We start from the raw sequence: 23,470 nt of genomic DNA, 5'->3' as shown, positions 1-23,470 counted from the left end.
CCGAAGATAGTGGGTTCGAACCCCACTGTCGGCAGCCCTGAAGATGGTATTCCGTGGTTTCCCATTTTCACACCTGGCAAATGCTGGGGCAGTACCTTAATTAAGGCCAAGGCCGCTTCCTTCACACTCCTAGCCCTTTCCTATTCCCTCGTCGCCGTAAGACCTATCTGTGTCAGTGCGACGTAAAGCAAATGTTTAAAAAATACTCGGTACGCAGCAGTAATGTTATATATCCGAGATGAGTGTCTACAGAAGACACAAAGCACATCACAACAAACAATGGTCAATGTAATGTTATTGTTGATCAATTTTATGAGCTTTCTATATTGTAGGCCTTCACATTTCATTTTCTTTCGACTCTGTGATATAAGGGAGTCTTATAAAAATTATTTATAGTGCAGACTGTAGTTCTTTATTCTCCGACTTTACATACCGATGCTCATTAAATTCTGTTTACCCATTTTTCCCTTGACTCGGCGCTGACATGGACTTAGTAACAAAAATCCAAATTCACGAATATCTCTGTGATCATAGCCGGTTCGGTAACAATGTAGGCTATAAGACATAAATAATCCGAAATTAAATACTATATTTAGCTTTTAGTTAAGTTATGTAGTATTTATCGATACGACCACTAATAACAAATGTTTGAGAATTAAATTTTAGGCCTTCCCCTAAACTACCACTTTTCTCAGCGTGATTATAATTATTTGTAGCGTAGATTGTAGATACTTATTCCCCGACTTTGCCTGCCGATTTTCATTAAGATACGACCACTAATAACAAAATAACATTCAATTTTAGGCCTTCCCCTAAACTACCATTTCACTCAGCGTGAATACAATTATTTATAACCTACATAATAGTGATCCCCGACTTTGCATACCGATTTTCATTAAGATACGACCACTAATAACAAATATTTGAGAATTAAATTTTAGGCCTTCCCCTATACTACCACTTTTCTCAGCGTGAATATAATTATTTGTAGCGTAGATTGTAGATACTTATTCCCCGACTTTGCCTGTCGTTTTTCATTAAGATACGACCACTAATAACATAACATTCAATTTTAGGCCTTCCCCTAAACTACCATTTCACTCAGCGTGAATACAATTATTTATGGCCTCTCTTCAGCCGTTATATCGTAATGCGTGTACATACATACGTTTAGACAGACAGACAGACAGACAGACAGACAGACAGACAGACAGACAGACAGACAGACAGACAGACAGACATTACGGAAAATTAAAAAGGGCATTTCCTTGTTACTGTGGACACGACTGATACAGAAATACCCCCCTTTTTAAATTCTGAGCAACGTACAGACAAAACTCTTACTTTGTGCATATATTTGTTTTACGTTGCACCGACACAGACAGATCTTACGTCTACAATCAGATAGGACAGAGCTAATACTGGAAAGGAATCAACTGTGGTCCCTGCATTTGCTTGGTGTGAATATGAGAAATCACGGAAAATCATATTCAGGACTTCCGAAATTAGGGTTCGAACCCACTATCTCCCGAGTGCAAAGCTAACAGCTACACGTCTCAAACCGCATAGTCAACGCGCTTGATCAGACAGCTCTTATGGCAGCGATAGGATAGCATTAGGAGGGATACAATCGTAGCCGCAATTAAGGTGTGAAAATGGAAAACCACCTTCAGGGCTACCGACAGTTTGAACCCACTACCTCCTGAATGCAAGCTACTAACTACGTGACCCCGAGTAGCCAACTCACTCAGTCAAGTTGTTTTGTGTCCGTTAGACGCGACAATGGAATCACAATATGATGTTATTGCTTCCACGTGCTTCTAAACGGTTTTCAGAGACGCCGAGGTGCCGGAAATGTTGCTCTACAGGAGTTTTTACGTGCCAGTAAGTATAACGGTACAACCTGGGTACATTTGAACACCTTGTAGTCTTACAACTAATGTTGGATAGTATAAGTCATACGAGACATGTCCTAATGGCTGTAAGGGGAAGTCATGATGTACCTGCTCTGATGTAGCGGGAAATACGATAATGAGAGGGCCTATTACTTAATAAGTCACCTACATGAAACAGAATGTTTAAGTAATGGCTGATCCCCCTAATAAACGAACATTGCAGGGAAAATGGTCATGGCTTATGCTTGACAAATACTCTTCACTAACATAAACTGGAATATTTCAGACCACATCCTTGAATGTGCTATCTACGAATGTCAGGTTTTACATGTAGGCATTTTTCTATCTTCTGCCTATGCGATTTTATCCTGGCGCTTACTACCTGATTACACCGCAATGTTACCCTATCACCACATTTGGCCTGGTAGCATGCTGAGCATGGGGACACATGTATCACATTTTCCAATCCTCCCTGCTGTATCTTTCTTTTTAGAATTAACGGCATGTCGCAAGCGATGTAGATTAGACTCGATCCCCACACGGGGGGAGCGGGCTCGGGGAACCCCTGAAAATAAAAAGTCAGATGTTGAACGGAGTAAGCGGGCCGTGATAGCGGAAGGACGTACGTGCTTCCCACATAGTCACTCTCCTCGCCAGGCTTTCCCGTACTTATCAGTACAGCCAAGTCAGTACTTTTCCAAGTAACTATTGTCTGTTTTAGTGTACTTTTAAGTCATTTGGGACAGAAACCTGCCTGCTTACGGAGTACTCAGAGACGTAAGTACCTACGATCTTAGTGAGGACACATCTCAGAGTCCTAGTAACCATGTTTCAGAACCATAATTCATAGGCAACAGTCGTTCACTAGCGTTATAGTGCGGGAATTACCCATCCATGATAAGACTTTCCTCTTTCACCAGTCTCAGATGACAATTAGGTTTAAAATATTTTAATCCAACCGTCGGCAGCACTGAAGTTGGTTTTCTGCCGTTTCCCACTTTCACACAAGGCAAATGCTGGGGATGTACCATAATTGAGGCCACGGACGCTAACTTTCCAATCCTAGCCCTTTCCCATCCTTCCGTCACCGAAAACGTCACAGCGTCACGACGTTAAACGACTAGCGAAAAAGTAAAATAAAATAATCATCTTCTGGTTGTGTACAACAGCCATAAACAGGGACAGTGACAGTGTATCGACTCTGGGCAAATACTCCATTGATATAGGAGAGATCCAATAGTACATCTCAGCCGCAAGTATGCATTTTTCCTTTTTATGCCAAAAGCTGAGTATTAAATAGCGTGCACAACATCATACTTTGTTAATTTGGGATGGTTTTATAGTAATAGAAAATACTTAAACGAGTATTATAGCAAGCAGTGAAAGTGAAAAATTCGCATTCAGCCTATCGATATATATTAGGTATTCAATGTTCTTCTTCGATCGATTGATTGATTCATTCATTCAGTCACGGAATGTCAAGTATGATATTTTGTTGGAAAATATGTTCGTGTTTTCTTTATGTATATCTATACATCAATAGCCTTGGCCTCATACACGCTAACATCTACTAGTTAATAAAGTACATCAACTGAGCATCAGGTGACTCTAAGGCACTTTGGCCTTGACATAACCTTACCTGTTAGGCAGGCATAAACACGTCATGCTAGCGAATAATTTGTACTTACAAAAAGAGGACGATATGATAACAATTTGGCGCCAGTATTTTCTTTATATTTGGGTTGAGTAGGCTATATTAGCCGACTGTGATATGCGATGATACGTATACAAAAAAATAGGTAGGTTTCGATTTGCTGGTGAAAGGAGTGTGTGTTCATATGATGTTTTTACTGGAGTTTGAAATTATGGCAGGACTGGGTGACGCGCTGCATGTTTCTATTAAGTGCATGTATTTTTATGGTAACGGTTCGGGATTGGAATAACAGAAAGGGAATAACAACATGCCCGATGGATTATATAACACTTATTTTGCTATATAAAACTCAATAGGTCCATTATAAACCAAATAATAGAAGGGTGCTTAACGAGAGAGTGATATGCCGCACACCTGGGATAGATGACGCAATGAGGTAAAAATTATAGACTATTCATAGAAATACATTATTTTATAACATCCAGTGTGGATAATATGTACAGAACATTTGCTAAACATGTTACGTACTATTAGATAATGATTACACATAATTTTTTAATGGTTTTAACAAATAATTTTAATTAAACTTAATTATTGTACTCAGCAACATTATCCAGTGGACGGAGGCGATTCAGGTGTGAGCACGGAGAAAATTTGTTATTGATATTAGAGAGTCTAAATAATTGACTTTACATTTACCTTTAAGTCTACTAATGGAGAAGAGACCTACATTTTACACGGAATGGAAGTAACATTCTTGTATTTGCATGGGTTGTTTCACAATGCCACGAAAACTAGGATAATCGTTACCTCGGAAACTTTGAGCGGAAGAACCGGGAACAATAGTTAAAAGATTCATTTAGCACGAATTTCATCTTGATGGGGAGTTTAGTTCATGAGAAAAAGGGCGTGTACTTTGGCGTGTTTTGTCGTCCGTTACTTGGTCCCGCGCACCATGCGCTCCCATTCCTAATGCTATGCGTCCACTGTCACTTCGCTCAGTTCAGTCTGGTTTAGCGCTGTTATCGTCTGATTTATTGAAACTTAATTACTTCACTTTCATTCATACTGCATCGTGCCATGCTTCTGCGCCACGCAATGTCGTATTTCAAAGTGACGGCGAGTCAAGTAATTAACAGGTTTCAAGGCGTTGAAAATATTATAGGAAACCTGACCAGATGATGTCAACATGCACATCAGTGAAAATACGATGATTTATATATTAATCTTCATAAGGAAACGTCTAATGATGACACATACATCCTCTAGAATTCAGAAGAAATTTAAGTCTATATGTTCCCAAGAGGAAAGAGGTCAGACTACTGTATTTCAAACTCTTTAGAAAGAAAAAAAACACTAATTAGGACCGATTCATACATACAACGTTAGCTGCCACTCCACGGAGTCGAACAAAACATTATTTTTTTAATTGGCCACGTTTCTTTTCTCCTTCCTCTTTTTATATTCAGTTGGCATTATTAAAGTTACAACCGAAAAGTAAAAGGAAAAACTATTTCGTACACGGTGCGGCGTGTCACCCTTAAGAGCACTGCGTCACGTATCCCAAAACCACGGAACAGATCCCGCACAGTGCTTTCAAGGCGGTATTGATGCAAAAATGTCGAACTTCTCATGAAGAGCCTTCACACCATCCAGTATTTTCTATTAAAACTACTAAATTAAAAGTAATTGATAAAAACACACACAAAATTAAGGAGTTCCTAAACCTTTCGCAAGAAAAATATTGTACTAACATGTTTAAGACCAGGAACACATTGAAAATATAGGATAAATCTTGCACACAAGTGATAGAAGCCTTTGCTACTGAGCTAACTCAACTACTCCTAGCACATATAGGTACACTCAGAACCAAACTTTCAAATTGAAATAGGTGCGGCAAGTCTACCAGTACGGCGCGTCACCCGGTCTTGCCATAATTTATGTTTCTGAATGGGAGGGAAATAAACGGCCAAGAACTCAAACCAGTCTAAAATTCATGCCAGCAGGAAGCTTCTATGAAAACATCTAGACTATGGTGGGAAATATAGAAAAAACGAAACGACCTTCAAACTAATTTGTGTCTATGGGTTTCCACAAACTTACATTCTTTATCTACTCTACATAATAATCAATATTAAGATATTTTACAAAATTAGAGTATCGCTTTCCCGTTGAACTACGTCGCATATAATGGAAATAACACGTTCACAGGAAGTGACAAAATTGTGAATCGTCCATTTTCACGAACTTTTCTCCGAAACCACACGCAACAAATCATTGTTCAGCAGATACATTGGCTACTTCACTACACGCCATGTCCTTGTGTCAGGAAGTGTACATGAAGTGAATAAAAATGTGTTTCTACACACCAGTATTCTTCGATTATCCTGGAAATAATTGAGGGAACAGTTTTGAAAGCAGTTGTAATAACAGCTGGTAACTAGACTTCTATGCGCGTCCCTATAAGAACTTCTTGCTGTCACATAATAAAAGAAAATATCTGCAAATTCACACTCTTGATGTCAAGAAAGTACACTGACTGACAGAGCAAATGCAACACCAAGAAGGAGTGGTCAGAACTTTATGCCAATTGCAGGGTAGACTGACGTCACTGAGGTATGCTCATGATGTGAAATGCGCCGCTGTGCTGCGCACGTAGCGAACGATAAATGGGACACGGCGTTGGCGAATGGCCCACTTCGTACCGTGATTTCTCAGCCGACAATCATTGTAGAACGTGTTGTCGTGTGCCACAGGACACGTGTATAGCTAAGAATGCCAGGCCGCCGTCAACGGAGGCATTTCCAGCAGACAGACGACTTTACGAGGGGTATGGTGATCGGGCTGAGAAGGGCAGGTTGGTCGCTTCGTCAAATCGCAGCCGATACCCATAGGGATGTGTCCACGGTGCAGCGCCTGTGGCGAACATGGTTGGCGCAGGGACATGTGGCACGTGCGAGGAGTCCAGGCGTAGCCCGAGTGACGTCAGCACGCGAGGATCGGCGCATCCGCTGCCAAGCGGTGGCAGCCCCGCACGCCACGTCAACCGCCATTCTTCAGCATGTGCAAGACACCCTGGCTGTTCCAATATCGACCAGAACAATTTCCCGTCGATTGGTTGAAGGAGGCCTGCACTCCCGGCGTCCGCTCAGAAGACTACCATTGACTCCACAGCATAGACGTGCACGCCTGGCATGGTGCCGGGCTAGAGCGACTTGGATGAGGGAATGGCGGAACGTCGTGTTCTCCGATGAGTCACGCTTCTGTTCTGTCAGTGATAGTCACCGCAGACGAGTGTGGCGTCGGCGTGGAGAAAGGCCAAATCCGGCAGTAACTGTGGAGCGCCCTACCGCTAGACAACGCGGCATCATGGTTTGGGGCGCTATTGCGTAAGATTCCACGTCACGTCTAGTGCGTATTCAAGGCACGTTAAATGCCCACCGCTACGTGCAGCATGTGCTGCGGCCGGTGGCACTCCCGTACCTTCAGGGGCTGCCCAATGCTCTGTTTCAGCAGGATAATGCCCGCCCACACACTGCTCGCATCTCCCAACAGGCTCTACGAGGTGTACAGATGCTTCCGTGGCCAGCGTACTCACCGGATCTCTCACCAATCGAACACGTGTGGGATCTCATTGGACGCCGTTTGCAAACTCTGCCCCAGCCTCGTACGGACGACCAACTGTGGCAAATGGTTGACAGCGAATGGAGAACCATCCCTCAGGACACCATCCGCTCTCTTATTGAATCTGTACCTCGACGTGTTTCTGCGTGCATCGCCGCTCGCGGTGGTCCTACATCCTACTGAGTCGATGCCGTGCGCATTGTGTAACCTGCATATCGGTTTGAAATAAACATCAATTATTCGTCCGTGCCGTCTCTGTTTTTTCCCCAACTTTCATCCCTTTCGAACCACTCCTCCTTGGTGTTGCATTTGCTCTGTCAGTCAGTGTATTTCATACTCACAGAGTTAAACACAAAGGATTCACCAAGTCAACACACGCTTTATTAATACTTCATATGTATTTCCTTCGCAGCAATAGGAGCTTGCATTCTTCGTGAGGTATGTAATCCACTATCTTCCTTTTCATTTCAGGAGATTTGACCTTTCTACCGTAAGGGCTTTCTAAATGTCTGCTTTGTTTGATATGCCATGTTTTCTCACTTCTTTGTCTCATAAATGCCACAAATTCCCAATTAAATTGAGATCAGGTATTAGGTATGGGGTCGTAAGCCTGTTTGAGGAGTTAATTTTGTTGGAAGAAGTAATTATCGCTAATACATCATTTCTCAGCGCTGTGTGACAGATTATGCCAGAACACCTCGAATTACTTCCTGGCATTTATGGTTTTATGAATAAGTGCCACGATTCCCACCCAGATGCCACCATGCAGACCACTATAACGACGGGCTCGCCATTATGCTACGCTGTGAGTTTGAGGTTTTATTTTCAACTCTTGGTTCGGTATCTGCCACAACATTATACTGATTTTTAACAGAAAACATGACTTCTTAAAAAATGCCATCGTCTCATCTTTGTAAGCTTTGGCTAGCTCCAAGCATTTCTTCTTATTAGTCTCACTTATGAGGGGCTTCTTCCTTGGAGTCCAGCTATGGAGTACATTTCGGAAGTTTAGGGCGCTAACATGTTTGCTCGATGCTGTAGCAACGTCCATAACTAAGGAGGCAGTACCCTAAAACGGTTCGTTGATGGCAGAGGGGATTGTTTGACACCTCTCTCTGCATGTCAAAACCTTTGGTTTCCTATTCGTTGTTTAATGTAGGTAGATCTGTTCTCGTATCTGTTGACCAAGACAAAGGTAAGGAGATATCCTATCCAATCTGACAATAACTCTTACCTCCCGAACATAGAGAAACTATCCCGCCCCACACGGACTTCGGTATCACCAGTGTTTTTTGGCCCCATGCTACTCGCTGATGTTAATCAATTACTAATCAAGCGCTGTGTTGTTAACTCCCACCCCCACATCCGTCCACGATATCAATGTGTCGCATTGACGGAGGATTAACCAATGAAAGTTTAAATCATTCATTACGAGTGTTCCTGTGCGAATACATTTTGAATACATCGTGTTTTATTTTCAATCTAGACACGGTTCACTTGACTTCAAAAACCTGTAGCCGATAAACTTCTTATTCATTCGGCACGGAGAACAGTAATAATAACCTCTAAACTTTCACATTTTTCCACCTTAACATAACCTTGAAGACGAAGCGTAATGCAAATAATTTTCTCCCTCTTTTTATTCACTCTATTAATATACAGCCCCAGGATTTACTGGTATAAAAATGCGAAACCACGGAAAACCATCTTCATAGCTGCCGGCGGTGAGATTCAAACCACTATCTCCCGAATGTAAGCTCATAGCAGTGCGACCCTAAACGCACGGCCAACTCGCTTAGTAAGGGAAATCAAATACAGTAGAGACAATACGCGACACTTCCGGATTTAGCCTTGTTGAAATGGGAGACAATTCGCAAGTGGCGTTCCTAGTGGCGTGACATGAAAATTAGCGCTAAATTCAAATATCAATGGAAATGCATATACGGAAATGGATAAATAAATTACGTCTAGAAAGAAAGTGTTACTAAGATATTAACTTCAAAGTTGCTAAAGCAATTTTGGATAAATGAAAATTTATTTAACAGGTTATTATTTAAAGACTGAAATTAGACATATAACCAAGATGTGAAATGGACTGCTGTGAAAGGGCTTGATCTTTCATTTATGCACTACATTTTTAGCTTTAATATTCCTACCTGAACTTTCACGGCTAGATTTGTCTTTTTTTTAAATTTAAAAGCATTGCATTATCACATTAAGACACTTGTCAATAAAAATATCGGCACGTTCCTTACACACATGATTCAATGAATTTATATTTAAGAGCTGGACAATTTTCCTTTCAACTTGAAGTCTACTAACAGAAAGAAAATCTATAAATTTACCCTCAAAAACATTCAAAATTTCCCTATAAGCAATACTTGCCATTACATTAGGGTAAAGCAAATTTGCAACGTCATATTGTTTCAACAAAATATGTACATTTCTTAAATCACCCATATTTCCTTCAGTGCTTGACAACGCATTACGGCATTCCAAATGGGGTAACTTGGAACACAACCAGCCACACACATATGCATATGCATTTTCTTGAATAAAATCAAAACCCACAGATCACACTTACAACACATCGGTATTGAAGGTTAACTGATGCACTATACAACAAAACAAGATTATATTTTAAACCAGTTAAAATATGGATCGCGCAGGTCAGAAATGTTTGAAGTACTATACAAATCTCTTTGTAACTGGAAGAATATCTATGCAAACACAATATTTACTTACATTTTCTTGTCACGAGGGAAACGGAAGAAGGACCGCAAATCCTTCTGTACTTCATAGACATTGCAGCGAAACACAGTATATATCTTTCCACTCATATTGAGAGGAGATATAAAGGAATGACACACGCTCCTATTTACTTATGTCAACTTAATGCAAACGCATAAATAACGCCAAAAACTTCACAAACAAATACACGTGCTCTTATGACATAATCAGTAACTCCCAGGTCACTCCGCTAGACAGAGCTCTAATCGCTGTCCCTCAACATCTCGCAGAGTGTCGCGTATTGTCTCTAGTGTATTTGGGGAAATTTCCATGCAATCTGGAATATAATAAAGATTTTCTTCCTTGAAGACTGTCTTCGTCTGATTTTTCGCTTCTTATTGTGAATGTTTCCCTTTGCTCCTTTACTTATTTATGAATCACATCACGACTTGGAACTTAAACACTTGGGAATTTCTGTTCAAATAATCTGCCGACAGCACGAGTGGACTGTACAGGGGTATATGAACCATAAATAAACACTTGTAGAAAAGAAAGATTGGGCCTGCTATTTGCCAAACTATACTCTAGGATTAGATACATGTTTCATGAGTTAATTGGATGATCAGGTATATGACCACTTTGTGTCTATAATTGAATACAGGATGTTAGTGATTGTGTTGCAGACTGCACAGCAAGGATGACGTGCGCGCCCTCTTCATGCTGGTCCAGAACCCAGTGTTTGCGGCTCAGTCGTCCTACACCATCCTCGCCCACCTTCTGCGACAAATCGTGAACCTGCCAAGCTCTGACCATCAGCTACTCGTCCATTGGTTCAAGATGTGAGTACCTCATATACTTCATATACCCATATTCCCCTGGGATTGCTTCGTTGTTACGAAAAATAAAGCAATATTACACAAGAAAAGAAATGTTACAGCAATGGGCAATGAATATACCAGTGTGAGGGAATGCACAGGAATACCTGTTCATAGGAATCAGGGTTATCTATATATTAAATAACTGGCATAATCTGTTTACTGTTTTTAAGCTGAAGTATCTCGAAATCAAATATAACTACGACAACGCCCGTGGGCTTGAAATACTCAGGACGTTACCCATTACCGAAAGAGAATTTATTTCATTTGATCTATTTGGACCAAATGCCTTACTCGTTGGCTGAATTGTTGAGGCCTTCGGTTCAGAAGGTCCCAGGTTCGATTCCCAGCCAGGTCGGGGATTTGAATCGCGTCTGGTTAATTCTTCTGGCTGGGGGACTCGTACCACTTTTCAAATGTCTTGGCAGAACCGTGAATCGAACCCGGGCCTCCATGAGTAGCAGCTAATCACACCAACCACTACACCACAGAAGTGGAAACAGGAGGATAGTCGTAAACTGTAGATAGCCGGTGGCCGAAAAGATGACACCTGGAATCTTACCACGTTCACAATATGTTCATCATATTTCAAATAAAAGGATTTTAAACAATCATCAGCAGCATCGTTAGCTGCATGTATGGAAACCCAAACTTTATTTTCACCTACACTTCGCCTTAGTTCAGATATATTTTCGTAGCACTTGAGTAAATGGTACTCTTATAATCGTTTAACAAGAAACATCCAGATTCGCATATTTTCTTATAAATTGTTGAAATGTTAATTATCTACAGTAAAGTACCTTGTAAACGGGTATATTGGCGCATATCATCATTTTACACAAATCTTGGAAGAATTCTCTTTGAGAAGCCGAGGCCGAACTGGAGCTTGCTTGACTCCTTATTCTTTACTTGCTGATGCAACACCTGTTTCCTTTTTTTTTTTTTTTTTTTTTTTTAGCTCTGCAAAGTTATCATAACCTTTCACGCTTATCCTTTTTAATTACGATATGACACACCTTAAATCGAACGCTTTCTCTTTCCACACAGAAATATTCTGCAAATTCCTCTTCGAAGGTGCTTGGAGGATCTGCATTCGACATGATTACCTTTTCTCTTGGTACGAAACACTGTTCACTAGGTAATGTTCGCATGCCTTGCTGTCGCACCACTAAAGGATTGTACAGCCCTGAGTCACGTGCCAATGTATGATTATGTTGCGTCGCACGTAATGCATTACCTCGCTGCGTTCCTAAACGGCTCAGCTCTAGTTAGGCTGTTAGTGTCGTATGCCGATCGAGTGTTCACTGGACTGTCCGTATTTAACAGATGAATTTATTTCCTGCAGGAATTACATAAATGCTAACATTAAAAATTAAAATAACAAATAACAGTATCTTTATACATAATATTAAAGTCATCTTTTCCCTGGTTGGGGACTTTTCCTCACTTCATCATCGAATATTATTTAAGACCTTCTGAGACTCCCTAGGATTGGCTGGGGTTTTTAAATTTTTTCTATTAATCTTCTTATATTATTCTTTTGTCCAGAGTTCAACAATTTGACGATAATGCTTCGCACTTAAACACTTACCATACTGTCATGCAGTGAAATAATTAAAAAATTCCTCAACCTATTTCCAGTCGTTCGATCAGGAGAGGATAGGAATTGTGCCGGCTGCCGAAGCTTGTCGCACTCCTTTGTGGCAATGATTAATGACTGGCAAATGAAATGATATTGGAGAGTGTTGCTGGAATGAAAGATGAGAAGGGAAACCGGAGTACACGGAGAAAATTCTGCCCTGCCTCCGCTTTGTCCAGCACAAATCTCACATGAAGTGACCAGGATTTGAACCATAAAACCCAGAGGTGAAAGGCCGGCGTGCTGCCGCTGAAATATACATCACAATTAATTACATGTGGACGACAAGCTTCAGGCTTAACGAAGTCGCAAACAACGTGTCAACAGTCATTTTACTGAGTCCAAACAGATGAGGTGAAAGATAGCAGGTACACATTGTGGTTAGGGTGATGAACAGCCCCACACTCATAATCTTTAACGACATATTGATTAGTGAGGCCGTAACGATGTGTCTCATTATTGTGCGACAGTAATCTTCTATATACTGATCTTACAACCCACCGTAGCAACAACACGAAGTGGACTAATGTATTTGTCTTCCACTCTAGCCTCCATATACAGAGTGTCCAAGGAGGAATGGTCAATATTCAGGGATATGACAGGAAGGATCATTTGAAGCAAAATAATTCACATGGACATACGCCCTATTCCGAATGGTTTCTCATATAGAACACATTTCATGTACATTTGTTTTAGGGCTAGTGGTGCGCACGTATGTGTCTTACCCACCCAACCTCTTTGACGTTTTGAAATGGGTACAAGTTTCCACATGTAATGTTCGCCATACACATGTTCGTGGAATCTGATACGTGCAGAAAGTCGCCGTGTGCTGGTAGTAGGACTACGCTGCACCATTTCCACAGTGTGTTGTTCCTGCACAGGTTCATGAACTACAAGTTCTATCTCGGAAAATATTCGCAATGGGGCATATGTGCATGTGAAGTTTTTTACTTCAAATGATCGTCCCTGCCATATCGCTGAATATTGACCATTCTTCCTGGGGACACACTGTATATTTACATACCTTAACAAAACAAAAATGTACCTCGAAGGAGTTGTCGCAATGGCATGATACTGGACGAAGATACGGGGCATGATATTATTATTATTATTATTATTATTATTATTATTATTATTATTATTTCTTGGCCTCTTGACGTCCACTTCTGAACACAGGGCTCTTCCTTTCCCTTCAATATCGGCCTCTGCATTGCAATAAAAATCCAGTTGCTTCCTGCGTCGCGTTTGATATCCTTGACTCCCACAGTCTTCACCCATCAGAGAAGGTTCATTTTGAAGTGGTCTTCGTTACGTGGTCTGCCCACCTCCACCTTCACTCCTGCTGCTTGCTTCATCACGTCGACTTGATCTCCTCGCTACGGAATCGCTCTTTCAAGCTGATTCCCCGTCCTTCTCTGACAGCCTCAATGACGATTCACCTAGTTCACGTTAAAAGTAGCAATTAACCCCCATGTCGCGATTGGTACATTTTCCTCTTGAGGTTGATGTTGATCGGCGCAGTATCAGACAACTATGTGCAGGGTCTCTCATATAAACCAAGACCGTCGAAGCGGCGTTTTTACTCTTCGAGGCGTAAGCTGCAGTATGGGAGGCGCGCGCATAGTTCTTGACCTTGCAAGCAGCCTGTACGTGTTCGACCACGCAAGCATCAGTTACCAATCTGAATCTCAGCTGTTAACATGGTGAGACAGTTATAATTGCAACACCGTATTTTCGTATGTAAAATCTCTGGTTTCATCTTAATGGTCGTGTGAACTCTCGCAATTGATGCACAGAAAATTCTAATGGTGTTTATCAAGTCCCTCATTATGACAAGAAGATTGGCGTTTGATGTGCTGTCAGTGCAAGACGAATAATTAGGCCTGTGTTTTTTTGAGACGACAGTAAATGCAGAGAGGTGCCAAGATGACGTTCTGACGTCGTTATCCATCAGTTAACGGAAGAATAAAAGTCGCGTGGATGGTTTAAACAAGATTCATCCCCTGCTCATACAGCTTTTTTCGTGTCAACCAAATCAGCATTAATGATAAAATACCGAATGATGGTAAAGAATCTTCAAAATTCTGTGTCACAGCAACGTCATGTACAGAGAATAGGATGGCTTAATGATTAGAAGTAGTATGGACATAACAGCGCTCTATGACAACTCGTGATAGCCGAGCGTACTGGAAGTTACAGGAGAAAACCAGTGTTCGCCAGTCCGAGGTTCGAATCCATTGCAGAACGGATATTTTTATTTCGCTGTTAATGTTCGTGTGAGTCGCGTTGTTTAAAACAAATCTAAATCATGACCAGTTGTCATAATGCAGGTACTCTGCTATGTTTATTTCTAAGTAGCTCTTAAAGGAGCTATTTGCATTAAAATAAGCTATTACCGACAGAAATGCAATGGGTTTTTGTTTGGCCATTCGATTAATAAAGCAAATGTTCAAAATGACCACCTCCTTCGCTAATGCAAATCTGAGCACCGTTGAGGACATTCTTGCTTGCTACAATATATGTGGTGCAACCTGCCTGCAAGCTTCAGTGATAAGCCTCTGTAAATGCTATTTGCTATTTGCTTTACGTCGCACCGACACAGATATGTCTTACGGCGACGATGGGATAGGAAAGGCCTAGGAATTGGAAGGAAGAGGCCGTGGCCTTAATTAAGGTACAGCCCCGGCATTTGCCTGGTGTGAAAATGGGAAACCACGGAAAACCATCTTCAGGGCTGCCGACAGTGGGGCTCGAACCCACTATCTCCCGATTACTGGATACTGGCCGCACTTAAGCGACTGCAGCTATCGAGCTCGGTCCTCTGTAAATGATTCGGGCTCCTGTTCATAGGCTCTTTCTTATAAATAACCCCAGAGGAAATATCTAGAGGAGTAAGGTCAAAGTTACTGACGTTACTGGCTTTATGGCCCGGTTTTACACATTTATTGAACGTTCTAACGGTAGTAATTACATGGCACAAGCTATCACATCTGCTGTGCAGCCGGCCGTGTGACAGGACCTCCTCGTCCAATCTATCGTCCAGCACATGTCTTATGCAAGTGGTTCCGTACTCCCAACGGCCAGTGTGGAGGAGCCCTGCTGGAACCACATCCTCAACCGTGTCATAAGAGGCGCATTCTCCAGTAACAGCGGGAAGTATTCACGCAGAAACTGTGGATAGCGTCGTCCCGTGAGGTTTCAATCAAAGAAATATGGTCCAATTATCTTGGGACCTATTATCCCGCACCACACGTTGACGCCTCATTCTACCTGATATCGAGATCCCCTTATCCAGTGAGGATTATCAACGCTCCAGTGAGTGCATATAAGTCTCTGGTAAGACCCCAACTAGAGTATGGATCCAGTGTATGGGACCCTCACCAGGATTACCTGATTCAAGAACTGGAAAAAATCTAAAGAAAAGCAGCTCGATTTGTTCTGGGTGATTTCCGACAAAAGAGTAGCGTTACAAAAATGTTGCAATGTTTGGGTTGGGAAGAAATGAGAGAAAGAAGAAGAGCTGCTCGACTAAGTGGCATGTTCCGAGCTGTCAGCGGAGAGATGGCGTGGAATGACATTAGTAGAAGAATAAGTTTGAATGGCATTTATAAAAGTAGGAAAGATCACAATATGAAGATAAAGTTGGAATTCAAGAGGACAAACTGGGGTAAATATTCATTTATAGGAAGGGGAGTTAGGGATTGGAATAACTTACCAAGGGAGACGTTCAATAAATTTCCAATTTCTTTGAAATCATTTAGGAAAAGGCTAGGAAAGCAACAGATAGGGAATCTGCCACCTGGGCGACTGCCCTAAATGCAGATCAGTATTGATTGATTGATTGATTGATTGATTGATTGATCGATTAACAATTCCGTTGTTGTGAAATCTAGATTTTTCACTAAAGAGAATGTCCGTTAAAAAATCCGCGTCATCTTCAACTCTTTGCAATATCCACTGCGAAGGTTCTAAACGTTTCTGAAAGTCATCTCGGTGAAGTTCTTGGTGTAGTTGTTGATGGTAGGGGTGGAATTTATGGCGGTGCAATATGCGCAGTACAGATAGCCCTACATTACTGATGTTCAGTTCATTTCCAATGGCCCGTGAGCTTGCATGCGGTTATACTCAATTGTGTTTTGAACAGTTTTTTCGTTATTTTCACATGTCACTAGAGCATCCCGAACGAGGGGGGGGGGGGGGTAATATATGAAATGACCACGTTGCACGCAACCGTATCGAAATGTATCTGCAGTTGGTAGCCTTCGTTCAGGAAATCGTTCTTTATACAAGCGTCTGGCTTCCCGTGAATTCTGCCTAGCTTGCCCACAAAGTGGTGCAATATTCACATAATCATTCCGTGAATGCATAATATTTGCTTTTGCGCTAACCGTACAGTAGAAGATTACGACGTGCTCTGTCATGTGCACTACGAGTCGAACGTGCGCAGTTGCTTGGTTGAAGAGATGGGTCATAATGTTGCCAATAAGTGCAGTGTGCTTCATTCGTTGTAGAGAAAAACATGGCGCAACAGCTCCGAAGGGGGCCCACCAAGCGATCGCTGCTCAGCCCTAAAGCCTGCGGATTTTGACGTGTCGTGTGATCAGCGCGACGAATCTTCTCGGCCATTATTCTTCGCTTTATAGACCGGGAGTTCGTTGTACCCGTTTGCCATATGAAAGTCGCATACTATTATTCCTTTCTTGTGTATGCTTTCTTTGTAAAGGTGAAAAATGTATTTTGAGACGTAACTTTTTTTTTTTTTTTTTTTTTTTTGCAAGTTGTTTTACGTCGCACCGACACAGTTAGGTCTTATGGCGACGATGGGACAGGGAAGGGCTAGAAGAGAGAAGGAAGCGGCCGTGGCCTTATTTAAGGTACAGCCCCAACATTTGTCTGGTGTGAAAATGGGAAACCACGGAAAACAATCTTCAGGGCTGCCGACGGTGGCGCTCGAACCCACTATCTCTGGATACTGGCCGCACTTAAGCGACTGCAGCTATCGAGCTCGGTGTAACAAAGTTAAACCTTAATTAAGAATGTCTTTACGAGTATAATATACAAGTAAATTTAAAAAGTCCGTAGTCAGATTCGAAATCAAAATCCCCGCAAACGATCGTACGCTGGCTGTGATTAGTACCATGTAGCCACTCCAGGCTACAGTCAATCTCGTAACTCTCTATTAATGGAATAATCTAGGCTTTCGTTTCGTAACTGTTGTATTTTACAAGTTCTGAACTCGAAAGTGCATACAGGTTTAACTTGTTGCAAACACTACAGTGTTTCTCTTAATCGAAGCCCACGTAGTTGCAAGCATTCCTTACGAGTCCTGCATAATGTTTCAGGTGATATTCAAAATGCATTTGTCCATAGTCGGTGTTTACGTGGAGATAGTTATTCTGTTTATTATAACTTGCTTAGAAGAATATATGATAGTAATAAGTGAAAATTAAAAAATGAACCACCCAAGAAGTGCTTGAACCCGCTCTGCTCCAAATAGCCTGTCTAGGTACATATACCATGCATAACTCCACGCAACTACTTCCAGCGCGGAAATTAACCACTTATAACTTTGTATTTACGAGGAGAGCAATAGTTCTCGCTTCGAAAAGCTACTGACGTTACTGGCCTCATAGCCCGGTTTTATACCTTTATTGAACCTTCTAACGGTAGTAATTACGTGGCACAAGCTATCACATCTGCTGTGCACCATCTGCATTACATACATTATAAAATACTGTGAAAAAAACGTTTCTGTGAATTTCGATGTGATGATGCTATACAAAATGGCGGTGAATTGACATGTCCCTACTTGCTCCTAACCTATCACGTTTCTATGATACAATGACCACCATTTTCTATCAAAAGAAAATGGCCTCTTTGACCAGTCAGGTGCGCAATTCTCTACCGATAACTATATGAGTAGCTATGGTTTGTAGAGTACAGTGATATTTCGTTAAAATGACTAGAGTATTGTACTCCGTTCTACATAAAATAGTACAGTGTTTTTGAGATAGACCTCACTTACTGCCTCTTGTACCGTTTTTGCATTGTGCGGGGAAGTTTATATCGGTCAAACTCCACATAAAATTGCTGCAAGGTAAAGCGTAAGATAGGACTAAGAGACATTAAATTTCTAGCTGGTTGCATATGTTCGGGAAAAATAGGGACAGCTGTACCACCCGGTATTTTAATTCCTTTACCTTGATTTTCGAAAATAGTTAAATATATGCAAACAGTATTTCATAATTCCAGGATATATTGCCTGTAAGTTTACACATTATTGGAATTTTTATTTTCATACTTTTAATACCATTTTCTCGAATAAAGCAGGTTTAATTTAGACATGTCTTCTTTAACAATGTCTTTGTTTATTTAACCGGTTTGATATGACTGTCTCTGTTCTAGATTGGAGGTGGAAAAAGTGCGGATGATTGTACGACATCTGCTTCAGTTCATCACGATCCGTCAATTTCCCCCTGCGGACAAGTCCCTGCCCCCCTTGAGCAAGAGTCGCTGGTGGATACCTGCCGGTACCAAAACTCTTGCGCTAATCAGTAAGTAGCAAAGTTTATTCTTATCTTTTCATTAAAACCAAATCCTGAACTAATGCGGGAGTTCATCAGTTGCGTTCATGATAAAATTATACCTAATTGGAACGCATCAATTGCACTTGGTGGTCAAATTTGGGTGTATACCATTTGCGTTCGGTGGTCAGTTACCGCGCGGCAGTATTTCCTTCATCATTTTAGAGTGTTAGGATCCTCCGTGGAGTATCTTGCTATGAGCTGCTATGCTTAAAATGTGATTTAATTCCTAGGATACTTTATTATACTCCCTGTCAAGTGGCCTTGATGTTTTCAGATTTATTTCGGTGTCTGCTAGTTCACTCTTGAACTTTAAGGTTTTTCCTTTGGCTCCGTATGCTTCCCTGTTCCCATTGTTTCTTGTTGTCTGTTAAAATATCTTCAGGATTAAATACAAAATCTGCAATGTTAAGAATGCGTATTTATACTGCTCTGGTTCAATAACGCCCAGCTTTGTGCTACTACTTCTAGTTTCAGATGGAGTTTTAAGGAATATATGATTTTTTTGTCCTGTTTCAAGTCAAAGATTACGTTTTCGTGGCTTTTTAATTCACTAGTAATTTCTGCTCCGATTTGTATCTTTGATTACATCAATCGCATCAATAGCAAATGCTTTGTTATTGTAATATTTTAAGTGAGTATTGCTTTAAGACGAAGTACAACTGGACAACCATACTATATTACAATAAACATAGGTAAAATGAAACAGGCCCGATACTTCGAAAACTGAAGGTATCAGCAAAAGAAAAGGCAAGTTTCACGAAGGGCATGAAAATGAAAGACTCCCTATACCTCGCAAACCATCGGGGTCAGAAAATAACAAGAGCTGACCAAGGGAGGTGTACAAATTCTAGTTCCGGCTTGCTTGCGCCAGGCAACTCTCCAACAAGCAGAGCTTGCACGTTACCAAAGCAGGAGTGCAGGCGTACTGAGCACACAGACCGTAGCGACCAAAGTTGGTGTCCCTTAAGCCTAACAAGTTTCGAAGGACCCGTTTCAACTGCTGAACTTCACAAAAGTGTACGTCACCGCTATCTGTTTGTGATGTGTTCGTGTAGATACCTATTTTGTTCAGTACAGCTCGGTTGTTAGCAGTGCAAGCAGCACTAAAATGAATACACCGCAAAAGTAAATCGAGGAGTAATTACCGGGTGAGTTTGCTGTGTTGTTAGGGGCACACAGCAGTGAGCTTGCATTCGGGAGATTGTGGGTTCGAACCCCAACGCCAGCAGCCCTGCTTTCCCACTTTTACACCATGTCAATACTGGGGCTGTACCTTAATTGAGGCTACGGCCACCTCCTTACCATTCCTAGGTATCTCCTAGCCCATTGTCGCCTTAAGACCTATCTGTGTCGGTACGACGTAAAGCAAATGGTAAAAAACAAAAATGAGGAGTAATTGATAAGTGGTGAATTTACAGTAGTATTGAAAGACCCTTAAATCTAGCACAGGATTTTAAAAAAAAACATTGTGAGCAGGTTTCTCGCAGTGCACTCTTTTGTTTTAAAAAAGAAAAAAGTACTCGGTACTCGGTACTCATTCAGGAACCTCAAGTATGTTAATTTTCAGATTTGAACAAAACTTGCCACAATGAAAACCTACAACCTGTTTTCCAGTCATTGACGGGTCAGGGATGTAATGAATGAAGCAGATATAGGCTGTTACTACGAGGGGTCGCCACTCCCAAAGTGATTTATGAATGACTGATAGATGCTATGAAATGAGAATGGAGAGTGTTGCTGGAATGAGAGATGACAGGGAAAACCGGAGTACCCGGAGAAAAACCTGTCCCGCCTCCGCTTTGTCCAGCACAAATCTCACATGGAGTGACCGGGATTTGAACCACGGTATCCAGCGGTGAGAGGTCGACGCGCTGCCGTCTGAGCCACGGAGGCTCCAAAACTTGCCACAATGTATAAATATTTCAAAACAGAACAAAAACTTTATGGGTGACAAGGGCGTGGAAATGTGCGCCAAGGACTTGAGACCATTTACCGCTATTGAGGGCGAATGTTCTTCCTTTTTTTTCAATTTAAGGCAAACCTTGATTGAAATGAGCCAAAAATATTTCGTTGGATATTAAAAATTGTGTACCCTCTCGAGTCACAGTAGCGAGGACATTCGCAAAGTGTCCAGTAAAATCCTTCACGATGTCTGGTTTGGTACCTTTGGAAGTACCACTGATCTGAGAATAAAACATTCAGATTCAGAGAGATATTTGAATAAATATATACAGTACTGTATTAATGTGTTCGACGTTCCAAGACGGCCCAGAAACTGGTTCAAATGTTCGCAGAGAGTTGGAAGACCGTTTTCTATTTTCAAAACTTTCCTCCACTTGGAGGCTGTCTAAGACAAAGAATACACACACTAAAACCTCATTAAAAACGAAAGAAATTAAAAGTAAATTATAAGTTCATGATCTCAGTCCGGCGAATACAAGTGGTGTCTGAGTATCGGAAGAGAACCCCGGAGACCAAGAAAACAATTTTTTTTAAGGCCCTCAGAATACGCAAACGTCTTCTATCCATGGCTCATATTATTAATACGGTATTGAAGAATGGCTGCATTTTTTAAGAGAAGAGACCTGTGTGTGATATTACAATCATACTTCAAACAGTATGTTACCACTCGGTAGAACAGTTATTTTGACATGCTACAGTCAGCACACTCCCGGATAGATGACGTTATTACTGTTTTAGACAACGAAGGCCCCTGTGATAAAATGCTAAGTTCTGATCAGAATATTAATGGCCAGATTATAGCGTTTCTTAAGCCATTTAATGGAGCACTAATTTACTAATCTTGACGATGAAGAAGAACCAACCTTAGTGCTGTGTTTTGTAGCACAGTAGAAAGAGGAAGAAGAAGAAATAAGGAACGAAGGAAAGAGTGCCAAGCTGCTCGCCGCCTGACTAAGTTAGGCTGAGTTTGACCTGGACAGGAGTGCGATAGTCTGCCTGTACTGTTGTTTACTGCGACTTGCTTGTTTGCCTGCTTTCAGGCAGGCATGGGCAAGCTGAAACTGAATCTTCATACCTCTGTATGAAAGTGAGGAGCCTGACACAAGTAAGCGGACGTAATGCCAGTCTCAGCTAGGAGAAACGTGGTCGCTAACCCACGCTCCCAAGTTCAGACCCCCTAAACCCTCTTTTAGTCGCCTCTAACGAATCGCAGGGGTTATTGTGTATGTATTCTACCACCACCACGGATAGGGGGAGATATTTTAAGTTCTTCAGTCAATTGTCACTGAATGTATATCCAATTCCAACCAAACTAATTGTATTTGGAATAAATTTTTTTTTTTTTTTGCTAGGGGCTTTACGTCGCACCGACACAGATAGGTCTTATGGCGACGATGGGATAGGAAAGGCCTAGGAGTTGGAAGGAAGCGGCCGTGGCCTTAATTAAGGTACAGCCCCAGCATTTGCCTGGTGTGAAAATGGGAAACCACGGAAAACCATCTTCAGGGCTGCCGATAGTGGGATTCGAACCTACTATCTCCCGGATGCAAGCTCACAGCCGCGCTGCCTCTACGCGCACGGCCAACTCGCCCGGTATTTGGAATAAAAACGACATCACTACCAAGCACAGCCGATACAAGGGGCTGCGTAGCCGAGGCAGCAAAGGTGTGCTTGGTTCGCCTGACAGAACGTTGGTTCGAAAAATTTTGAAATGAAATTTCATCTTCTGGAGAGACACTCAGTCTATACAAAAAATGAGTAAAAATGAGTCGTAGGGAGAAAGGCGGCCGAACATCAAACAAACCACTCTATCCGACTTAGTGCCGAGGTTACGGCTAGTGGAGGTTTTTACTCCTCCATGGGGTCTCCATGGCCTATGCGGACATGGCTATTTTAAACGAACTGTAAAATTGAATCTGCATGTTCTAGTCTGTAAAGTTGTTAGCCTGCTATTCCAACGTTGACCACATAGTGTAGAGTGAAGGCTCCCGCATATGGCTATTCACTACTATTCGAAAAATAAATTTCTTCCCATAGAGTTGGCGTCAGGAAGGGCATCCGACCGTAAAACTGGTCAAGACCCCAATAAAATGGGAGACGAGGAAGAAGAACTAATCATAGAAAGTAGTCTTCAAACTACAAATAATAAACGATTAAAATTTGACCTATACTTCTGAAAGGGGAAGAAGAGGAATAAGGAGAGAAGGAAGAAGAAGATATATTCAAAGAAGGCAGTCTTCCAACTACAGATGTTACATGATTAAAAATGACCTAATCTTCTGAAAAAAGAAGGTCTTTCAACCACAAATGGAACACGATCAAAATTTGCCCCACTCTTTTGAAAAAACGTAGTACTATTCAATAAGGTAGTCTTCAACTACAAATGGTACAGGATTAAAATACGACCTACTGTACTGATAAATGAAGAAGAAGAAGAAGAAGAAGAAGAAGAAGAAGAAGAAGAAGAAAGTCTATTCGAAGAAGCCAGTCTTCCAACTACAAAT

The 23,470-nt window shown here is 41.5% G+C and overlaps 2 protein-coding genes across 2 annotated transcripts in view; one reads left to right on the top strand and one right to left on the bottom strand.

Moving 5' to 3' along the window:
* LOC136857112 (probable E3 ubiquitin-protein ligase HECTD2) overlaps window positions 1-23,470 on the top strand; it is a 236,724-nt gene that overhangs the window by 144,862 nt on the left and 68,392 nt on the right. Inside the window, exons 10-11 of the mRNA XM_068225060.1 lie at window positions 10,587-10,742; window positions 18,823-18,971. Coding sequence (XP_068081161.1) covers window positions 10,587-10,742; window positions 18,823-18,971 — 305 coding nt within the window. The remainder of the gene's footprint in view (window positions 1-10,586; window positions 10,743-18,822; window positions 18,972-23,470) is intronic.
* The window catches only part of LOC136857113 (heat shock 70 kDa protein 12A), a 560,524-nt gene that overhangs the window by 498,955 nt on the left and 38,099 nt on the right, over window positions 1-23,470 (bottom strand). The gene's annotated exons all lie outside the window — the stretch shown is intronic.

Source organism: Anabrus simplex, chromosome 1, assembly GCF_040414725.1.
Source record: "Anabrus simplex isolate iqAnaSimp1 chromosome 1, ASM4041472v1, whole genome shotgun sequence".
Lineage (NCBI taxonomy): Eukaryota > Metazoa > Arthropoda > Insecta > Orthoptera > Tettigoniidae > Anabrus > Anabrus simplex.
The sequence above is the reverse complement of the archived record's forward strand: the minus strand, read 5'-3'. Positions and strand labels throughout refer to the sequence as shown.